This window comes from Eublepharis macularius, chromosome 7 (assembly GCF_028583425.1).
Source record: "Eublepharis macularius isolate TG4126 chromosome 7, MPM_Emac_v1.0, whole genome shotgun sequence".
Lineage (NCBI taxonomy): Eukaryota > Metazoa > Chordata > Lepidosauria > Squamata > Eublepharidae > Eublepharis > Eublepharis macularius.
This window is the reverse complement of record NC_072796.1, coordinates 49,802,831-49,826,450: the sequence shown is the minus strand read 5'-3', so window position 1 is coordinate 49,826,450 and position 23,620 is coordinate 49,802,831. Positions and strand designations below refer to the sequence as shown.

The following is a 23,620-nucleotide window of genomic DNA, read 5'->3' as shown; positions in this document are numbered from 1 at the left end:
GAAGCTGAACAGTCCTGCCAGATTTTCCTGATGTAGTTGGCAGTAACACAGAAGCACGGAGAGACTCCAAGCTTGTGCCTGATGGGCAGTGCAACCAGTACATAAAGGCTATTTCAAGTGGTTTTCACATGATGTCTATAACACATACACTGGAATTATGATAGCAAATATAACAGGATAACTAGAAGCATATGAATATCCTAAGAGTCAGGGCCTGTATAAGATAATCCTTCCTCCACAATCTTTGCAGGATGAAAAAAAATAATGCTGCAATTATGCCATGCCTTGGTGGGGTAGCATAATAATGTCTAAGCAAATATTTAATTGTAAGCAGAAAGAATATAAAATTAAAAGCCATTTCTGTCAGATGTTTTGTATTTAATTATTAAGCGACAATTTGACACAATGTGCCAAAATATACTTTTAGGAAAAAGAGACACGCTAAAACTACTGGAGAGGGGGGAAAAGATCCTTGACTTCAGCTTACCTGAGAAGGACCGGCGTTTTATATTCAGCTCATTTGTCACACGTACTTCAGTGCACAATTTCAGCATCAGTAGCATTGTAATTATCATTATAATGCTCTGCAACAATAGGGGGGACTCAAAGTGCCTCCCAAACCTAGAAGACAAAAAAAGTGAGGAGAGTCTCAATAGTAAATTGTACACCCAAGAACCTCTGCCAATTTAAATTGCTACGTCTTTGAATCTACATCAATGCAGCACAGACTCTGTCATATAGCAATATGCCAAAACAGCATAACCAATAAAGATTATTACATTCATAATTTAAACGTTTAAAAAACAATACCACTTCCCAACCATATATGAATAGACCATCATGATGCCAGCTTGCCAATCAATGTTATTCAGATAACTAAAAGTCTTGATCCAAGTTTCAACCTTCTTGTAACCAAGGACAATGAAATAATATATGAACAATACCGTCTACTTTCGCAAAACCACAGAAACATGAACTTTCCTCAAATGAAACATTATGATGCCTCCAGGCAAAAACCACTCCGAGAAACCCTCCCTTACACTAGTTTAGGGTTATGTTTACACACTTTCATATTTGATCTAATTCTAATTACTTTTCCTTGTTAGGAATGAGTACTAGGTATCAAGCCAAATATCTCTCCCTCTTCATTAAATGAACAAAACTGCAGCCCTGACAGTTCTGCTGTAACACAAGAAAGGCACCAGACATTAGTCAAATATTCTTTATGGCAAATTTAGCACAATAATTTCCTCAGCGTTAACTGAAGTGTACATTGGAAGAGTAGCATGACAGGATAATTTTTTGACAAAGCAGCGTACATGGCTGAATCATGACTGTTGGAAAGTATCAAAGTAATGCTGAGATTAAATGGGCATGATGATATTTCAAGATCTTATCTGATGCAGGTGACATCCTGAAAGGGTAAGAATAAGTCCATCAATGTCTTATTTAAAATCAAATCAAAATGAGAAGTTTTGCAGTTGTATTTAAACCATGTTCAGAAAACAAATGCAGGTCACGAAAACCACTAGAGGGAGATCTCTTCCCTTAAAAAATAAAGTAAGACTTATAAAAGACATTCAGAAATCATCTAAACACGTTGAACTAAGGAAATAGTATTCATATTTACAGTTCAAGTTCCTTGAAAGCCTAACCATTTGAAAATATGAAATAGCCATCTGTAACATGCTTGAGATCACTGAACTTTATTACAAGCCCCCTTCCTCAGTGCAGGATTTTTCCCTTAGTTCAGCTTTAGTATACACATTAGGCAATTTTCCTCACCGTTTTTAAAATAAGTTTTTAATTTTTCCTCAAAAAAGAGCTTTTAATCAAACCATAACAATTACTATTCATAGTGGTTTTAACAAAATATTGCTCGATTTTGGCTTGTATTGTAATTCTCCTACAATACTGCCTATTTTCTAACAAATTATCCATCAGTCCACATTCTCTAATTTGTACAATATTACTCTAATTATTGAGATAAACCTCCATGCTCTAAACAGTCGTTATGCTACAGATTTATTTTTTAAAAACTTAGAGCTCCAAGCTATAGCGATTCTGGCAGTTGCCAACACATGCACAACCATGTCAAAATCTACTACACCTTTTAAACATACAAATAAGATAAGAAGTAGGTTATATAGTATATCATAATCAGTCAAGTCTCGGATGCATCATAAAACTGATCTTTAATATATTTTCATATCAGGGCATTTACAAAAACCATGGATCAGATCAGCTTCCACTATTCAGTATCTCCAACATACTACATTTCCTAATCCTACTATATAAAAAGCTAACCGTGTTCCAAACAACTCACTTCCTACCCTAGTGCACCTCCAGAGGGCACTGCCATGGAGGGAAGTCCAGAAGAGGCAGCACGTCCCTCCAAGTGCACGCCATGGCAGAAAGCCCAGGCCAGAAACAGGTGTGGAGCAGGCAGAAATGCCTGTCCCCCGCATTCATCCAGCTAGAATCAGGAGTGGAGCAGGTGGCAATGCCCTCCCCCCCTTCACCCGGCCGGAAGCAGGCACAGAGCAGGAGGCAATGCCCTCCCCCCTTCACCTGGCCAGAATCAAGTGCAGAGCAGGAGGCAATGCCCGCCTGCCCACCCTCCCCTTTCCAGAGCCCGTTGTATTTTTCCCCACAATGGGCTTTGTTACTAGTGCATATATATTACTTAATCTTGAAGAAATAAGGTATCACTGGGACAGAATTTTCGAAAAACTTTCTGTTAGATTCGCACACAGTGGCTGTATTCCTCAGGCTCACATATTTCTCCCTCTGTTGTTGTTGTGCAGTTCAGAAATCAAACACTTCCTAATCACAACAAATCATGTTCTGTCTTGTTCTAACATCTGAACCTTAAGCTATGGTTTGTTACTTGCCTACATATCAGGATTCAACATGTAACCTACAGTTTTCATGCAATGCATCTTTACATCACACAGCAGTCAATGTCAATTTGGGTATATTGCTAAAGTTATGCCTAAACTCCTTTTTGGGGTGTGTGTGTGTGTGTGTGTGTGTGTGTGTGATGTGCCATCAAGTCGTTTCCGACCGTTCCCTCGCAGCTGGCGACCCTATGAATGAAAGACCTCCAGAATGTTCTCTCTCTTACAGACCTACTCAGATCCTGCAAACTGGAGGACGTGGCTTCTTTTACTGAGTCAAGCCACCTCTTTTTAGGTCTTTCTCTTTTCCTGCTGCCTTCCACTTTTCCTAGCATTGACTTTTCCAGAGAATCTTGTCTTCTCATGATGTGACCAAAGTACGATAGCTTTAGTCTTGTCATTTTAGCTTCTAAGGAGAATTCCGGCTTGATTTGATCTAGTACCCACTTATTTGTCTTTTGGGCTGTCCATGCTATCTGCAAAACTCTCCTCCAGCACCACATTTCAAATGAATCAATTTTTTTCCTATCAGCTTTCTTTACTGTCCAACTTTCACATCCATACATGGCAATGGGGAATACCATCGTTTGGATTATCTTGATCTCGGTTCCCAGAGAGACATCTTTATCTTTAAGGATCTTATCTAGCTCCCTCGCAGCTGCTCTTGCAAGTCTCAATCTTCTTCTGATTTCTTCACTGCAGTCTCCCTGTTGGTTGATGATTGAGCCAAGGAATAGAAAATCTTGAACAACTTCAATTTCCTCATTGTCAACTTTAAAATTGTGTAGTTCCTTGGTAGTCATTACTTTTGTCTTCTTGATGTTCAGTTGTAATCCTGCTTTGGCGCTTTCCCCTTTAACCTTCATCAGTAGTCATTTCAAGTCTTCACTATTTTCTGCTAGTAATGTGGTGTCATCTGCATATCTCAAATTGTTAATGTTCCTCCCATCAATTTTCACTCCACCTAGATCTAATCCAGCTTTCCTTATGATATACTTGGCATAGAGGTTGAACAGGTAGGGAGATAATATGCATCCTTGTCTGACACCCTTAACAACTGGAAACCATTCTGTTTCCCCATATTCTGTCCTGACAGTAGCCTCTTGTCCAGAGTACAAGTTGCGCATCAAAACAATCAGATGTTGTGGCACCCCCATTTTTTTTAAGACTCTCCATAGATTTTCATGATCTACATAGTCAAAAGCTTTGCTGTAATCTATAAAACACAGGCTGATTTTCTTCTGAAATTCCCTGGTATGTTCCATTAGCCATCATAAATTTGCAATGTGACCTCTGGTGCCTCTTCCTTTTCTGAATCCAGCTTGAACATCTGGCATGTCTCGTTCCATATATGGTAAGAGTCTTTGCTGTATAATTTTGAGCATCACTTTGCTTGCATGGGAAATTAACACAATTGTCCGATGGTTACTGCACTCCTTGGCATCCCCTTTTTTGGGGATTGGAATGTAGACTGAGCGTTTCCAGTCGGTGGTCCATAGTTTTGTTTTCCATATTTGACATATTCTTGTTAAGATTCTGATGGACTCCATTTCTGTGGCTTGAAATAGCTCTATTGGTATTCCATCTACTCCAGGTGCTTTGTTTCTCTCAATTGCTTTGAGCGCAGCTTTTACCTCACTTTCTAGGATTTCTGGTTCTTCATCAAAAGAATCTGTCATCCTTCCATCTCTTTTGTATAGTTCCTCAGTGTATTGTTTCCATCTTTCCTTTATTTTGTCCTGATCAGACACTGTATTTCCATGTTGATCTTTTAGCATCCCAAGCCGTGGCTTGAATTTCCCTTTGATTTCTCGGATCTTTTGGAACAAATCTCTTGTTCTTCTCTTGTTGTTCTATTTCTTTGCACTGGTTATTATAATAGATTTCTTTGTCTCTGTGTGCAAGTCGCTGAAAAGCTGCATTTAGAGTTTTGACCCTATTTCTGTTGCCTTTTGTTTTTGCTTCTCGTCTATCTTTAGCAATTTTAAGAGTTTCCTCAGGCATCTATTTAGGCTTCTCCTTTCTTTTGGCTACTGGGATAGTCTTTGCACATTCTTCCTTGATAATATCTCTAGTTTCAGCCCATAATTCTTCTGGCTCATGATCAATTAAACTTAGTATTGCAAATCTGTTCCTTACCTGGTCTGTAAATTCTTCAGGAATATTATTTAGATTGTATTTTGGAACTATGATTCTTTTAGTGTTTCTCTTCAGCTTTATTCTAATTTTTGATATTAACAACTCATGATCTGTATTGCAATCAGCTCCGGGTCTTGTTTTAGCTGAGAGAATAGAACTTCTCCATCTTCTGCTTCCAATTATGTAATCTATTTGGTTCCTGTATTGGTCACCTGGTGATTTTCACGTATACAATCGTCTTTTTGGTTGCCTGAAGCATGTATTAGCAATGAACAGGTTGTTGGCTTCACAAAATTCTATGAGCCGCTATCCTGCTTCATTTCGTGATCCTAATCCAAATTTTCGAACTATGTTTGATTCTGCTTTATCACCTACTTTTGCATTCCAGTCACCTATGATTATCAGCATATCTTGTTTAGGTGTGTGGTCAATTTCTTCTTGGACACTTGCATAGAAGTTTTCTATTTCTTCCTCTTCAGCAGCTGTAGTTAGAGCATAAACTTGAATGATGGTTATGTTAACAGACTTTCCCTGAAGTCTGATTGATATTACTCGGTCAGACCTTGCGTTGTAGTTCTTGACTGCTTGTGCTATGTCTCGCCTCACTATTAGAGCAACACCGTTTCTTTCGAGTTCATTTCTGCAGTAAAACACTGTGTGATTTTCTGACTGAAAATGTCCTGAGTCAGTCCACATTAGTTCACTCACACCCAAGACTGCAATGTTTAAACGTTCCATTTCTTGTTTTACAATTTCCATTTGGAATATGAGTACCAAAATACCTTTTCATTTAGTCTAGTAGTTTGGAGGACTCGCTTCTAGTTATTTAATCGTCTCAAGTGGGTTACTAAACAAAAAGAAGCCATTAAAATTCAGAGCCAATTCTATTTAATGCCATACCATATTTTCTTAATAATGCATATGAAATGCAACAAACCTAGAAATATTGAAACACCAGTGGTCTGTATTCTCCCATGAGTATAGACAATTCTGTATATATCATCTTCTACTCCTTCCTTTATTTCATCCATACTGCACTCCTTTCATGCTTGCATATATTTTTGATCTCTTCTTTGTAAGATACTGCTGTTTATGACTTGACCTAGTTTTACACTTGGTCAACTGCAAGTGCACTGCTCCAGCACATGGATTAGTCTTGATCACTATAAATTAACTTTTTCACAAATTACCGTAGTATTTTTAAAACATAGGTATATTTTTTCAACATGGCTAGAAGAACAGTATTTTTAATATTAGGTTATTAACATTAGAACAAAAAACCCTTATACATTTGAAGTACACATACTGGGAAAGAGACGATTTACATATAATTGGTGTTTCCTCTATTAATCCTTCAGGGTGACTCAACAGGGCAGCATGATAGTATCTTTTAACATCAGGAAAGATAATGATGTTTCTCATGCTGCCATGGTGAGTGGATTAGAACAAAACAAGATACCTGTATGTTTGAAGCAAGCAACATGCTATTGTGAGAGAGTGAATTTACAAATAACCTGTGTTGCCTTTACCAATCCTCTAGGTGGCTCAATGAAGTAGCATGATAGTATCTTTTAAAATTAGAATGCGAATGTATAGATTTATAAAACATGTCAGTTAGGATATTTTAAAATAAGAATGAGATTCATATGGGATTCATATGAATCCCACCCAGCCACCCCCAGGAGTCCCTTTCAACACCTGGAAAGATTATTCCTAGGGTCATGGAATTCTAATTTTTCCAGAAAATCCACATCATTTCCTATATCTAATGAGACCTCATTGATATTCTTAAACCACTTTATGATACTAGCTGCCAAACAACCTATTTATACCCACAGTTTATCTCTTCTAATTCACCTAAAAGAACATATATTTTGGAAGTAAATCTTCATTACTGGATTAAAGCATTTGTTCAAATTTTATTTGTATCCTGTATATATTTACAGAACCCTGAATTTCTCAAATATGATCTCTTATTTGTAAACAATGATACCAAGAAATCCTATTTAGGGATAATCTTTGCCCATTTTCCACAAAACATGTAACTGAAAAGAAATCTATACTTCTGGCCATACAGATTATCCCATATCTCAAAATTCCCTGGTGTTCTTGCCCTTTTAAGCTCCTGACTAAACATTACCGGCATCAGGAAGACCCTTTTGGAATTAATTTGGAGAAAAATTGGAAGATCCCTAAAATGGAGACAACTCGAAAAAATGCCAAACAAAATCTTACGAATGTAAGCAGCAAGTAGTTCAGCAGCAACCTGGCTGGAGCTGGCAGGTGATAGATAGAGGAAGAAGGCTTGGAGCAGAAAGCACATCCTGAGGGAGGCTTCGGGCAGAACGAGTCCAGAATATGCTTTCTATTCCAAGCTTCCCTCTACCAGCAACCTGATCAAGGACATGAGCTTTCTTCTTCAGACACCTGACCAAGTGACAAGCTAGAAGAATCTTGGAGCATAAACTGCATCCTGCGTGCTCCCTGGTTCAAGTCTCTTCATCACTGCCTCAGCAAGGTATTGAGGGTGAGGGTGGGCTCAGAGTTAAAACATGTCCAGCAAGACTTCTGCTGCAAACCTAGACTACTAAATCACCTGGGAACAGCATTTGCTGCATGCTTCCTGCTGCAAGCCTTCCCACCCACCCCCACAAGCTCTCACAGGCCAGCTAATAGGGGAAGCTATTAAAGAAACCATGTTTAGTGTGCTTACTGCTCCAAGCCAAGTCCACTCATTACCTGGTCAGCAGCAGTGGCAGAGGGATTCTTTGTCAGAGTGAGGGTCACAGCAACCAGCAGGGAAGGGTAGAATGGGAGATCCCCACCACCACAGGTTCTTGCAGGTGCCTCACTTGTCCAATATCTAAATCCGAACTTGGACCCGGAGTGTGGATCAAAATTCCACACAATGAGATCAGGAGTAGAAAGGGCAGAAACAAAGTGGAGGGGGATGTTTGCAGAAAAACTTTAAAAGGGGGTTAGCCCCCACAAAAAACACAGAAGCAATGTGTACGCAGACATACATATTGCAACTTCAATAAATGCTGACTGAGACCACAATTGGGATCATATTTAACAATCCAGGGTTTTTTTTAAAGAAGTAAAGAGAAACATATAATGCTCCAGCTAGCTCAGGGTAAAAATATAAAACTCAGTAAGAATATACACTGAGGATTATGTCCTTGTCTCCCGCTTCACATTGCAATACAACAGGAGTATGCTCTATACACATCTACAGAATTACTGCCACATTTGTTGTGTTAACCCAAACCAATATAAGATTGAGAATTCAGAAATTCTGAGTATAACAATATCTTATATTTTTATTAAAATGTAATAATGTGCCCCAGGAATAATGGTACCAGAGTTATTTGGTAGATTTTTCATGAAAACTGTAGATAAGCAACCTGAATTCGCTGAGAGAGCCTGTTCTCCCGTTTTAAACTGCCATCGAGAGGGCAGAAAACAACCAGCTGACAATCCGCTCCACAAGAAACAACGACAGCTAATTGTTTCTTAACAACCAGCTGCATAACAAGCTGCAGTTCATTTCTTTGTACCTAATCTGGATATCAAAAGAAACTGCAGTTTCTTTTCAAATCAAGAAGTCTTAGCTTTGTGTAAGGAGAGGAGGAAGAGAGGGAGATCCTGAGAATAAACCAGGCTCATTCAAATCACAAACTGAAGTTTATACATGATATCTAAATACAGTTATTATTTCTTAAGTACATGGATTTTTTAAGTATTTATTAAGTACATGGAAATAGTATAACCAAAGTCTAGTGAAAATGCAAAAGGCCTCTATGCCTAAGAAAAGGATAGCTTGGATCCAAAGATCCATTCGTACAAGTCGAAGCACATATGAGCAGCCTCATGGATTCTTCCCTCCTTGATCATAGTTTCTCGCAACCTCTGTAAAGCCACTCTAGACAGCGTAACATTATTTCTCAGTCTCATTATTTCTCAGTCTCAGCATCTACCAGTGTAGATTCTAGGAATGCTCTAATGGCATTTTTGGAAACCCTCCAGGATAGCATGTGATGCAGTACAGAGGGGACTACAGCTTAGAAGAGAAAGCAAGTGATGCCCTCTCCATACATGAGTGAAAGTACTTCCATGCAAATAGAACTTTGTATCCAGCTAAACCCTAAGGGCAAATCTGGAACTATTTCTACATTTACATGCCTGGATATACGAGTAAATTAGGAACATCCAGGCTCAACGGCAAACAGATATATGCATCCCAATCCAGCTCTATTTGCATGGACAGAAAAAGTATTTGACCTAATTAATTATGCACTCCCATTCACATTCTGGCACATTTAAACAAAGATCTCTTGAAAGCAAAAAGGTGTTATCATCAGCTTCGGCTCTTGGGATGCGTGCACTGATGGTTATCCAATTTATGCCTGCATTTTCTGATCCAGTGAGCATTACGAGCGCACAGACAAAAGTCAGCTTACCCATACATATCGTCCTATTTGAAGATATGAAATCTATAACACTACAAATTATATAGGTCTCCCAGGCAATCCATTTCCAAGACACAGGGAATGGCCATGAGAAAATGTAATGAATGAATGGGTACTGCAGTGGGTATTCATAGTATAAGTGGCAAGATCTCCTTGGTGTAGTGGTTCAGAGCGTGGGACTCTAATCTGGAGAACCGGATTTGATTCCCCACTCCTCCGCTTGAAGCCAGCTGGGTGACCTTGGGTCAGTCATAGCTTCCTGGAGCTCTCTCAGCCCCATTCACCTCACAGGGTGATTGTCATTAAGATAATAATGATATACTTTGTAATCCACTCTGAGTGGGCATTAAGTTGTCTTGAAGGGCAGTATATGAATCGAATATTATTATTATTACTTATATTAAAGAACATCTGAAAATGTCTGTCTCTGTCCATAAGCTCAGCTATTTTCTTCTGTTACTCCTTCTCCATCCCTAATTGTTACTTGTCCCTGTTTTTTAAGAGTGTTAAGCCTACAGGGAGGTTTCGTTCTTTTAAACATAAATTACTCTGGAGCACCTGGTGTTGAAGCTCTTTAAAAATGATGATGATTACTTTCATTTTTAGCCTTGACCTAGAAGAAACTCTTAATGAGCAAAGGCAACAGCTCCTCTCGGGTGGCCTCTTTCAAACCCTTGCAATTTGCCAGGTGTCAGGACGTGACCCAGATCCTACGTACATACAACATATATTATCAAAAAGAGTCCAGTAAGTAGCACCTTTAAGACTAACCAATTTTATTGTAGCATAAGCTTTCGAGAATCAAGTTCTCTTCGTCAGATGCATGGTACAGAAACTGGTCAAATATAGAAGAGGAGGGGGGGGAGGGGAGGAGAGCGAAGATGCAATTAGGGGGGGGGAGAGGGAGGATGCAACCAAAACATTCCTTTGCTAGTAAATGTAAACATCTCCTTTTGGTGTGAGGTTTCAAAGGAGTTTGCCGTGTTAGTTTGTAGCAGTAAAACAGCTAGACCATTCAATTCCAATGCAGTACTGCAGTACTAATTGCATCTTCGCTCTCCCCCCTCCCCCCCTCCTCTTCTATATTTGACCAGTCTCTGTACCATGCATCTGACGAAGAGAACTTGATTCTCGAAAGCTTATGCTACAATAAAATTGGTTAGTCTTAAAGGTGCTACTGGACTCTTTCTGATTTTGCTACCACAGACTAACACGGCTAACTCCTCTGCATCTACAACATACATTAGTCCTGCTGAGGAGCAGGTATAACCTGTGTTAAGTTCTATGGGGCTAAGACTGGTTGGGAAATTCCTGGAGATTTGGGGGATAGATCCTGGGAAGGACAGTGTTTGGGGAGGGGAGGACCTCAGCTGGGTATGATCCCGCAGAGTCTACCATCCAAGGCAGCCATTTTCTCCAGGGAAATGGATCTCTGTCACCTGGAGATTAGTAGTAATTCTGGACGATCTCCAGCTACCACCTGAACGTTGGGAACCTTAGGCTAAGTCAGAAACATAACTTGCAAACTTGCAAACAATGTAGGTTTAATAAAATTACTTGAAGTCAAAGCCCTCCAACATATAGACCAATACAAGATTTCTTTAGCTAACACGCACACACACGCACACACGTAACAGAGAACAAAAACTTTCAACAATAATGTTTTTGAGTTCAGCTAAGCAGCTGGTTATTGTTTGATACAGCCTTGTAGTGAGCAAAGTCCAACTTTTCTGGTCCACCAAGCGCTAGATCCTTCCAATTTGGTCCTCTTGCAAAAAAGAACAGATTGGACATCACAAAAACCAGGCTTCAGCTTGAAAATACAGTCCTACAGTAACAACATGATTCTAATAATAATACTAGCCATACCAATTTTACTTCCCTCTTCAGCAATTAACTTTTCACATATAAGGTGATAAAAACCCAGGAAATCTTATCCAGTTCTCCAGCAAACAGGCTCCATTTATTGACTCAGCCCCTCCTCGGCTAAACCAGGTAGCTCCTGAGGGCTACATAAGCAACACAGATGTGCCCCTCCCTATGCTGGGGGAGGAAGGGGTAGTACAGGAGCTTCTGGCAATTGCTGGAACACAGCACTAACAGAAGACACACTTTGCATGAACCTTTGGAAAGATCCTGCAATAATGAATACATTCATTGATTCTCATACGGCTTAGCAAATGTAGGGTTTTTTTTCTTTTTCATCAGTTCTGGGCCCATACTGCATTGATTTCTCTCCAGACTTCTGTACACACAGTAAAAAAAAACCCTTTTAGTCTCCAAACTGCTTCCCAGACTTTTTTTGCATTCTGCACACAGAAAGGCTGCAACTGCCACAGAATAAATCTTTCCCCATTACATGTTTATTGAAATGTCTTTGATATTGACTGTACTGAATCACACTGTGTAATCCTTCTTGAGTCTCACTGAAAAAGATGGACTATAAATAACAAACAGAGCCACATTAAAAATCAGTTCCTGACTACAATGGTGAGAGTCACCAAGGTCAAAAAGCCTACTCCTGGCTATGTTCAAAAAGGCAAGCTGCAACAGAGCAGTGTATCTGAACAACATTTGTTGCGATAGCAGGGTTTAAAAACAAACTACAGCAATGTTATCAGCACTAGATTAAGTGGCACCCTCCACCGATGCCTTTGCTTGAAGCAAAGTGATTCACACTTTACACATGCATATCTTGTTTGGGGCCCAAGTCATTCAGCGAGGAGGCCAGAGAGAGAGAACTGCTGCCAAGCAATCCTCACAGTGGCTTGATGCTCAGGAATGGGCGGCTGATTCTCCCCACCACCACCACCACCACCTGCCTCAAGGACACCTCTCTGGCTGTATGTACAGAGACTGTTTACAAGGAGTTCATGAATAATGCACATCTTTTTCACAAGGAACAGCTTCTACAAAAAACCGTACCACATCAGGACCCAGGAAGATTGCTGAGCTATTGCAACACCTCAGCAAGCTAGGAGAGGAACAGTCGTTCCACATGATATTGAGTAAGAATAGCATTGTATTTCTCATTGCAATCCTGCAATACTTGTTCCCATGGCAAAAGGGAAAAGGCAACGCATTAGTGACCTAGAACTGCAGCCTTACAGCAACACCCTATTAATATTTATTCTGCAGTCACTGCCGTTCATATCAATGGGACTTACTTCCTGGAAAAGGAGCTTCAGGTTGCAGCATTCCATCAACAGGAGCCTCTCTGTTCCATGATATCCCTAATGGTTTCTTCCTGGTCAATCGTACTTGGCTGTATAATTACTACATTCCCATCATTTCCTTGTTCCTTTAAGTTCTGTTTTTAAATATTCTAATAGTGCTAACCTGGAAATGAAGGCAACCTTAACCCATCTGCCCCCCTCCACAGCCTGCCTACTTCCAAGCCCTTCCCAGTGCCACTCCGATCCCTTCCCAGCACCACTCAGTGCACTTCCATCTGGGTCTACTGCCTTCCATCTGGGTCTCATTGCACTCCCCAGGGATTCACCACCCACATCGTAGACCACTTGGCCATGAGCCACATCAACAGCACTTTGCCAGACTGCACTGAACCATCTGGCACGGCTATTTCATTCAACCCCCAAAATAATAGCTGCAAATCAGCTGTGAAAAATATGGGGGAGCCACAACACAGAAAATTGTTCTGGACAATAAGTACCTGACAGCAAATCAGCAGCATCATCAGGATTCTCCATAACAGCTGAGATAATGAATTATGCTAGTGGTAGAGAAAACAGACAAGTGTGGAAACAGCCCCAACTGGGAGTCTAGGTTTTAAATACAAGAGTAATGAGCTGATGTGCTTAGACCTATAGAACAACACACAACTGAAAAGCAAGCACCCATCTGACTCTCCCTCGGGCAATGCAGGAAAGAAGAATTTGGGTAACTGCCAATTGTTTCAGAAGGTCAAACTCAGATCTTATTGTAAAGCCTAATGCAATCAACAGCAATTTTTTAGGCATGGATCCAAGTTCCTGTTTCTTCATTGTATGGAGAAGAACGACAGCAGCCCTATCAAAACGGTCACCAGTAAACAGATGGGAGTGTTCTTCTGCTAGGATTTATGGATCAATAAATAAACGGTTTCTTTAGAGTTATGAAAACTGATACTGAGAAGTCTCAGTAACACAAAGAGAAAAGAGAAATAAGAGCATTCACTGTGTTTTGCTTTATCTCAACAATCTCATTCTGGTCAGAATGGAAGTCACTTGGGTCTATCTGGGGAAAAACTGAAAGCAGCAAGGCAGAGTCTGGAGATTCAGCGGCACAGAAAGGCTGCAGTAGTACCAAGTGATTACCCAGGAGGGCCCCATTATTCATAGGAGCAGCATGTATTTGAAGATGACTGAATATTGTTATTTCTTCATGTTATAAAAAGCCTAAAGCAAACCTAGACACCAAACCACCACTTAATTTGTAAACTAATGCCTTTCTATTTTACAGTTAATGGCATTTGCCACTCCTAACACCCTTGCTATGTGAAGTGGGAATCAGTCCTGGCTTGTCTGCAGTTATCAAAGAACGAATTAAAAAGGGAGACAGGGACAGTATACTTCCAGTCCTTCAAGCTCAGAAGACATGAACAGGAAACTGTGGAGACATTTAAAATACAGGTAACTTGCCCAATGCCAGGTTAAGAGCATGGAATGTGTAGTAGAGACAATACGCCTGCTTCAGTATGATGACGGGAACAGTAGAATAAGAGCTTGGAGAAGTTACCCAATCCCAGAATTTGTTTCTTGTACAAGAGTATTTTTAATACATTACTGGACACCAATTCCACATTGGAATACAAAGCTCTGAAAGATGGTGTTCTGTGCTAGAAGCCACACTACTCAAGTAGTATTACTGAGAATTTGTACAACTGTAAAGCAATCAGAAAAGTTAAAGACAACAAGCTGTTTTTGAAACACCTCCTAAAAAAAGAATTATATAACACTATGCACTTAGCAAAAGTGACATTAGAAACAGCAAGATCATATTAATGATAGGACTGTTAAGATGTAAAAAAAGTTTGTGTGTGTCTCTCTCTCTCTCTCTCTCTCTCTCTCTCTCTCTCTCTCTCTCTCTCTCTCTCTTTTGGGGGGTTGAGATTTTCTGGTATGTGGCTTACACATTTTCAGCAAAAGCATAAGAGTTAGCTATAATTTCTAAATAGATAAACTGATGTGAGTACAGCAATAGAAGTTTCCTTCAGGAAACAAAACACCAAATACCATTAAAAGCCATAGGTAAAGATGACAAATGTCATACTGCTATAAAACAAGCTATACATCTTAAGCAATAACTGGATCTAGTGGGGGACAAAAACAGTTTTAACTACATTATAAAAGAGCAAGAGTCCAGTAGCACCTATAAGAGTAACAAATTTGTGGTAGGGTATGAGCTTTCATGACTCACAGCTCACTTTGTGAGTCATGAAAGCTCATACCCTATCACAAATTCTGTTAGTCTTATAAGTGTTACTGGACTCTTGCTCTTTTCTACTGCTACAGACTAACATGGCTACCCATCTTGATCTAAGTACATTATAGTGAAACTCTTCACTACAAATGTAAAATATATTCAGACTAAAATTTTTAAATATATACTAGGCTGACATGTTAGATGTCTAAGGAGCTGTGACTTTACATACAAATGTTTGCAGACAGTTAAAATAGTCTTAAAAACATGATAGATTTGAGCTGATTCATCATACTTGCACTTCTTTATTTTCAAGTGCAAGTTACATGTTAAAGAGTTACATGCCAACAGTCTCCTCTACCCCACCCTGCCCAATCTCTGTCCCTCAATCACTAAACATATCAACAGGAAATTTAACAATATCTATATTTAACAAAAGCATGTTCCAAATTATGGCAAGGTAAACTACTCTATATACTTCAACATGATTACTAAAATGCAAGCTCTTATACAGGGGTCATTTCATAGAAAAAGAACTGGAGGAACTCATTAGCGTAGCTCATTAGCATATGGCATGTCCCTTGACAGCACCAGATGTGTGTCATTAGCATAACTGATTTGTATATGCCACACCCCCTGACATCACCTATCCTGGCTGTTTTGGACCCAACCCTGGCCATTCAGGGCCAAAATTGGGCCCAAAATGGCAAAAAGGGGCTGAAAATGGCCAAAAAGGGGCCCAAAATGGTAAGGATCGGGCCACTGCTGAGCGGTAGAGTGATCCACCACCTGTCAGAGGCCCAATCTGGGCCATTTTAGCCCCAATCCAGGCCAAAACGGGCCAAAATGGCCGAGTCAGGTGGGTGGCGCCACCTGACATGTGACCTCTTTGGGAAACTGCCGGAACTGCGTTCCTGCACGTTCCCCCTCAAAATGAGCCCTGCTCTTATGTATCTGGTCAACTAAATTTATCACTATACTTTTGGACGCTATACACCAGTGACCAGTAACCAAAGGTTCCATAGCCAAGGACCAAAATCAGCCCTCTCCCAAAAGTGCGAGCAAGATATCTTACAGGAGTTCCTGAGTTAATCTCACCCACACCCTGCCGATATTCCCTCCCTTCCTCTTTCCTAATCAGAGTTAATTAGGGACCTGATAACTCTTCCCTTCCACTAATCATGGGTCATCAATCACTTTTCTTACCTATAGTTACACGCAGGAAGGTATAATCAAACCTTTCTCATTTTATTGTCTCCCTTCAGAAGACAGCTGTTAAGTTATTATTTGGGGGGCAGAAGATGTGATCCTGCCCCAGAGTATGTTCCACAGTATAACTGGAATGCCCTGCCATGAGCTCTGTGTGTGTGTCCTGGTATCCTATGCACATTCTCAGACATGTGTCTGAGCCTTCTCTCTCTCCTTGCCGCAAAGCACTGGTCGCTCAGCCACTACTCTCTACAGATGTCCTTTATCTCCTAGACTTGTAAATATCACCCAACCCTGAATCTCTCTCTCCCTTTCTCCGTTTTCTAGTTAGCTCTGTATGTATGCTGTGTGTTTTCTTGTGTGTTTGCTTTTGCCGCCCCTTAATAAAACCACCCCTACTGAACACCTGCCTGATTCTTTCAGAGAGTTCTCTAAGGGAACAATCCTGGTATATACTGGTGGAGATCCTGCTAGTTACCCCCTCTTGCTGCTTCTCCTTGTATGCTAATCCCTCCAACTCACAAGGAGACCCCACATTTGGGTAACAAGTTGGGCTCCAGCCCACCACCCTTCCTCAGACTGGCCTTTCCATACAAATGAACTGCTGAGCAGGAACATATTCCTTCACTTCTATGAGGGCACAAAGTAAGTGATACATTGCCTCTATGAGAAGCTTATCGCACAAGGGCTAACTCTGCAAGCTCAACGTGAAAACCGTTTGTCCTTTCGGCATTGGGATACGTGAGCACAGGATGACTGGTTAAGTCGGCAGCATACCAGAAAGCTTTCTGCTGCATTGTGGGTAGGGGGAGAGAGATCTGTGGTTCCTTAGGAGACAGCGCTGGTGCCCATGTCTATAGACTTGGCTACCATCAATGAAGCACAGTTTGGATGCAGACTATGAAAATTAGAGACAGGATACTAGGGTAAGATGTTGTCCTAGCTTTCCAGTTTGAATTGAAGAATCCATCAATCTGATCTGCCCACAGGACCAAGAAAGTTCTGTTCCTCAGGCAGCAAAAAAAAGAATAGCACAATGAGGTGGGCTGGCCAAAATTAATGACACGCTGTATTCGTTAGGAGGATCTTGTGCCACACTTATGACTGCAGTTAGGGGTTTCTAGAATAAGGCTGTGTAGTTAAGAGGACAGCCTCAGAGATTTACTATGTTCCTTACAAGCTCAGTTCCTCAGCAGATGTGCCAGAACTTTTGCATTCTATGGACACTGGCCACAACCGAAGCTGAATATAGAAAAGCAAGACTATTTCAGGAACAGAAAGTAAAGCAAAATGAAACAAAGAGTTATTAGCAAAAGTCTTCCAAGATCCTGAGAACACTTATGAGTATATTCTGATGAACAAGTCACTTGACACAAAACTCTTAAGAAAACAAACCAAAGAAACAGGAGATAATTAAACCCTATATAAAGCATACTATAGCTCATTTTCACAGCAAAGAAGTACGACCATTTAATTTTCTAGGAATGTTTTTTTAAAAAACTGGTAATTAATTAATGTTTAATCTGGGAACAATCCGCTATTTCTCCATTAATTGCTCCACTGTTGACAGCCAGCGGACAACTGACAATGTATTGGACTCAAATTCAACCACAGGCAAGGATCCTTTCTGCACTCCCCCCTCTGAAAATGTAGGATTATAATAATGTAATTCATAAAGCTACTGCAAAAAGCAGGTATTTAATTAACGTGTCACACAAAGTATAATAAGAATAATAAATATAGAAAAAAGAAATAAAGAATAAAGAAAAATAAGAATAGCTTCCCAGGGCTGTTCATATTAAAAAGTCCTAGAAAGAATGCACCTGTATATAGGAATTGACACAACAATACCTGCATACAGATGTAACATAGGTCCAATATTCCATGTATGTCAGTGCAAACATTCTGAGAACCCACAGTTGATTATAGATAAAAGAAATTATGATCCACATTTTATGTTGATATGCCTACAGACAAACTTCTGGGCAGGTATTAAGATGAAAACTACACACTTCATGTCTCTTCCATGTAGAAAGTTTACAGTGTTTGAAACATCCCCTAATTCCTACTTAATGTTTTCATACTCACTACTTTCAAGCATGGAATGTTTTGCAGCATGCTAGAAAGATAGTTTAGGTGGGTAGCCATGTTGGTCTGCAGTAGGACAGCAGGATTTGAGTTTTCCAAAAATATTAGATCCCACTGTTATTAGAGGCTGCGTAGCTAACTTCAAACCTATTTAGCTGACGAGTTTTTATTTAGAGCTATTTTTGCCCTACCCAGCAGCTCAAGACTGCACATGTTTTCTGATACAATACCCTCAAGATGCCTTCATGTAATACCACAGTTTTAGAGAATAAAAAAGGAGGCATTTCCCCACTATCTGGGCTTGTCCAAGGCATCTTCACTAAGTTTAACATAATATGAAATATACTCTGTTTGACTTTAAAGACAGACACAGAAATCCACACTAAACAGATCTCAGCAGCCAAATCACTATCATTTGCTTATACTGGAGATGAATTTTGGACCCCACTAAAAGCATATTTCATTCACAGTATCTTCATGTCAATTTTCCATGAAAACTAAAAGAGAGAAAACATTTATATTTTTAGAAGAATCGGAACTTACCAAAAAAGTATCCTTAAAATGTTTGCAACTAGCAATACTAAACACACGTAAGTTGAGAAGCCCTCGGCATTTTGTGTCCTTTTAATATCCCGATATTGGGGGATGTAGGGTACCACACCTCCAAACACCATGGCTGCCGATGCGCCCCAGGATATCAACTGCTGAACTGGAGCTGCTAGCCATTCCCAGCCATCTGCTTCCATGATGGGCAGGAGAAAGTCCCTTAACATTAGGGCAGCTGCTGAAAGTGGGTCTCCCTTTTACTTCTTCCTCAGGCTAGGTTATTTATTCATATCAATCTTCCCACATCATCTGTGACATTCTTCATGTAACCCTAACAATAGAAAGAGGAAAAACTCACAAAAATAGAACAGGCTCACTTGGATTTACTTTAGTTCAAGACTAGAAATTGATCTCATAACATCACAAGTTAGTCAAATTGCAAGACATCTAGAAAAACCAGCCAGGGTTAAATCCAGCTTCAATCTGTGCCATATCTACCATACTACTGTTCTATTAGGGGACTTGGTTATGACTGTGGAAGCATGTACATTTACCACCCCTAGACAAAGGTCTTCTAACACTTTACAGAAACATAACAGTCCCATGTAATTTTCAATCATGAAATAAAAAGGGTACATTCATTACGTTAGTGGTTTCAGAAAACCACTAGCAAACATAACAAAAGGTCTCCATGTCACCACGACCACCACCCATAACAACAATATAGTTAAGGCAAGCTGTACAGTGCAAAGAGGAAGATTTTCCAATATTATTTACAATGGATGCAGGCATAATTAGGTGGGCTTACTATGCAGAGTCACAGTTTAAGGCTATTATCTTCAATTGACTTAAAAGGGTGTAATTCTGCTTAGGAGGGGACTCTAATCTGGAGAACCAGGTTTGATTCCCCACTCCTCCACTTGAAGCCAGCTGGATGACCTTGGGTCAGTCACAGCTTCTAGGAGCTCTCTCAGCCCCACCCACCTCACAGGGTGTTTGTAGCAGGGATAATAACAACATACTTTGTAAACTGCTCTGAGTAGGTGTTAAATCATCCTGAAGGGCGGTATATAAATCAAATGTTGTTGTTATACGGTTGGTCAACAGTAGTACAAACAAGATGGTATTTCATTGAAATGGTTTGTCTGATTCAGGCCCCTTTCATTGGGACCGGGACTAAGATTCCTTCAAGATGATCATAAATCTCTGAAGTCCAAATTGCACAGCGGAGTTCAAGCTCTGAAGATCCAGTCACACAACCACCTTGTCCAGGATTAAGATAGCATGAGGCTGTTCTTGCTTCTACGAACCTTGTCCATTATATTTTCAGTTTGGGAGCAGACACCTCTAGAGTCATACCACTTTTGAAAGTTTTGCAGAGAGCATTATATCACGACCTACACATGAAACTATTTGCAAGCCATTAATCTGAGGAAAAATCCCACAGAGGAGTCACTGACTTCCTACCAGAAAAGATAACTGTGGAAATCAAACAAAAAACTACTCCAGTTCATAGAGATGAGCAAGAAGTTGACATATGAAAACATCTTACCAACATTATAATTGCCTAGCAGATGTAAGAACAGACAAGCAAGCAAAGGAGGACAACTTCTGAGGGAGAAAAACAAAAAGAAAGAGAAGACCTCCATGTGGAAGAAACTGTGCCTGTGAGAAAGGGGAGGAGATATTTCCTTTTACAACTGCCTGCTCCAGAATCCTGCCAGATAAACTGCCCAAGAATGTGGTTCTTCAAGGTTCTACTTCTGCGATAACCCCTCACCTCTCTTTCATATATACCGTTTAAACTACAAATCTTAACTCTGAACGACCGGGAAACGAAATGATGGGAGCCTCCTACAGAGCTGAGCCGTCCCGCTTGAAGACGACACACAAGCACACCTTGGGTGCGCTGACAACGGCCAGGCCGTTACAGTAAACCGTAAAGGCCCTTCAAACAGTTCCCCTTCTTCTTCCTCCTCCGGAAAGAGAGCGGCTTCACTTTTCACCAACTGATTCCTACGTGCCTTTTGAATGGCAGGCGCAAAGCAAGTCTCCCGCTCCCTGGTTCCTTCCTTCTCCTGCCGGGAACTGTCCCAAACTACCTTCCTTCCAGCCACAGCCACACCCGGGGGAAAGCAAAGCAAGCCCCGCGCGTTCAAATGTGACCGTCTCAAGAGGAATCAAGCGGTCTCCCCCTCCCTCCCCTCACCTCGGCTCCTGCCTCCTCTTCACAGCAAGAGTTCTGACTCGGAGGGCCCTTCGAGCGAGACCCGCGCATCTCCCCTCCCCGCCGCCAGCGCGGCCGCAGCGCCTCCCGGACGCTCCCGCTGCAGCGGCGCCTCGGCTCGTGCGGCCGCTCCCTCCACAGCTACGCAGCTCCCCTCCGCCTTCCGGAGCGATTGGTGACAATAATCGGCAGCATCCAGGAGCCGGAGCACCAGCCCTGCCTCTGTGACGTCACGGGAGCCAGCGGCGCCTCCGTCAATGAAGAGAACCGCCCTCCTCCCGGCTCCGCTTCCGCTGGGTCCTAGCGGGCGACGAATGACGCGCGGAGGGAACGGAGAGTCGGGGGCCCGATTGGCTGGCCAGATGAGACGCGATTCCAGTTTCAGGTTCTCTGCTGCGTTCTGGAATGAGGGGAAAATATTTGGGCCAGTCTCTCCTATGCAAAAGTGGGGTGCGGCCCGTTCCCCAGTCTGAAAAGGGGTTTAAGAAAAATGCAGAACAAGCATCCCGCAAAGCAACCTCTTGATGTAGCAGATGTTTTTTAAAGTTTTTTTTAAAAAAACCCTCGAAATTATCACCAGCAAAGCAAGAATGAAACTAAATTGAATCTTCAGACACTTTTGGATCTCCTTTTTCCTTCTGCTTAAGGTTTAATTCAACTGTTGATGGACATCAACATTTATACATCAGGCACCATACATTAATCTGTAAACTCAGAAAGTCTATGGTATGTATCCAGGAAAGAAGATTAAAAATGCGATCTTAAGAATACTTTCCTGGGAGTATGCTTTGCTGTGTAGGAATAGGATTCCAAGTAGACCTGCTTAGGACTGCTTATACCACATAATTCCAATTTCTAAGATTTGTTTTGTCTCTGAAAACTTCTCCTACTGAACAGATTATATCTCATGACCTCTGTGAAAGCTGATTTGTATCCTTTATTCAGTCACTTTGCAAAGTGCTATATCAGTCAGAAGTGAAACTCAGCCAGCAGTATTAAATATGCAATGTGTCACTGACTAATGTGTGTATCTTAATAACAAACTAGTACCAAACATCTGGACATGATCCAGAAAATGGCATGTATTTTATTTAAACTTATTAGGATAAGGCAATGTTTCATTCATTTCAAGTTATAAACTTGACTACTGTCACTGGATCTGAGAAACATCAGAAAAATCTCTGTTCCAAAAATAGCTTTATGTGTTAACCTAAGTAGCAAACAACACAGAGTTGTCAGAGGTCATGTATCTCATGTGACATTTACCAAGCATCTTGTTGTAGCATTCTCACTCATATATCATCTTAAGTATAATGAATCTATCTGAATAGCTGTCAAAGACTGAAGATCTCACCATTGTCTACCTTCAGCCACTATCTTTTCCCTCTTGTTTCTAATTCTCAAAGCACACCTGAACAGCAAGGAAATTTCTTGCTAGAACTGAACCTTAGCAGCAATGTGAAGACAGGAGTGAGATTACCAGTACAGCATGAAACCCAAATTCCTCTGTCGATGTCCCACGTACCTTGTATCATTACGATGCTGGCAAAAACGATAATTTTAAGATATGTGACTTTTGTTCCCCCAGTAGGCCTCAATGTCACAGAGCCCTCTAGGCCTGTGAACTGTCTATTTTGCATGTATCTAACAAACCATATATGCCCCTTCCCTCACAGATTAAAAAAAATCACATGATGGGGCCACACAGAGCAAAGATACAGGAATCTGCAAATCCAGGGGGGGAAACCCAGCAACCCAAAACAGCACCTGACAATGAAGGCAAGGAAGGAAGCAAGCAGGAGCAAGGAGAGGATTGCGCTGTAAGCATTCCTGCTCCACACACTATTTAATTTTACATATTTTAGAAAACTTGTATCCCATCCCTGTATTAAGAATTGTTAACACTCAAGGCAGCCAGTCCCCACCATGCCCAATATCACTACAAGAATTTCTGCCAGCATTTTCAATATACTTGTAATTTTTTTTCAGATATACATCAGATTTAGTTTTACTTGAGGATGCAACTGCTCTAGTTAATTGTAAATGGCAAAATTAAAATTTTAAATTTCTCATTGTACAACATTAATCCTATAGGATCATCCTAACTATGTATTTGGAAGACAGTCCAGCCGACATCTACATGTTTACTGCCAAGCAATTTTGTATTTAATCATTTATGGGATCTGTATCTTACCATGTGGCTCAATAGAATCCTCAAGGCAGTTCACAACATCATGGCAACCTTATTGTAAAATGAAGCTCATTCCACCAAGCCTCTCCAAGACAACATTTTCTATGGCTTTCTCACATCCAATGTTCCATTTCCAGCTACGACCATCCCCTCAGGAAGCAAAATTAGAAGGAAGCAGGAACAGAGAGGAAACCCTTTTCAGTGCAACAGGCCTAGAAAAGCTGGACTTTCAAGTCTATCTGAGCTAGCATCAGTGGCACTGCACAAGTTTAAAACATTTAAACTCTTGGCTGAATATGAAAATATCTGAAAAGTTGCCATTTGAAACTGTCCCTCCTTGTCTCACAACTCACTTCTCAGTCCTTGACCTCTTCCTTTATCTTTTACCTTTTATGTCCAATACTGGAAATAGAGGATAGAGGATATT

The 23,620-nt window shown here is 40.7% G+C and overlaps 1 protein-coding gene across 4 annotated transcripts in view; it reads right to left on the bottom strand.

Moving 5' to 3' along the window:
* SLC66A2 (solute carrier family 66 member 2) overlaps positions 1-21,152 on the bottom strand; it is a 77,396-nt gene extending 56,244 nt beyond the window's left edge. For 3 of the 4 annotated variants that reach the window (XR_008597458.1, XM_054985718.1, XM_054985720.1), the window contains exons 1-3: positions 20,985-21,152; positions 18,773-19,106; positions 488-621 (exon numbers count right to left, since the gene is read on the bottom strand). Coding sequence is in view for 3 of the 4 variants with exons in the window: in XM_054985718.1 (XP_054841693.1) it covers positions 488-621; positions 18,773-19,002 (364 nt within the window). In the remaining variant the exon portion in view is untranslated. The remainder of the gene's footprint in view (positions 1-487; positions 622-18,772; positions 19,107-20,984) is intronic. The other variant, XM_054985721.1, reaches the window with a different exon arrangement.
* Positions 21,153-23,620: the final 2,468 nt, after the last annotated feature.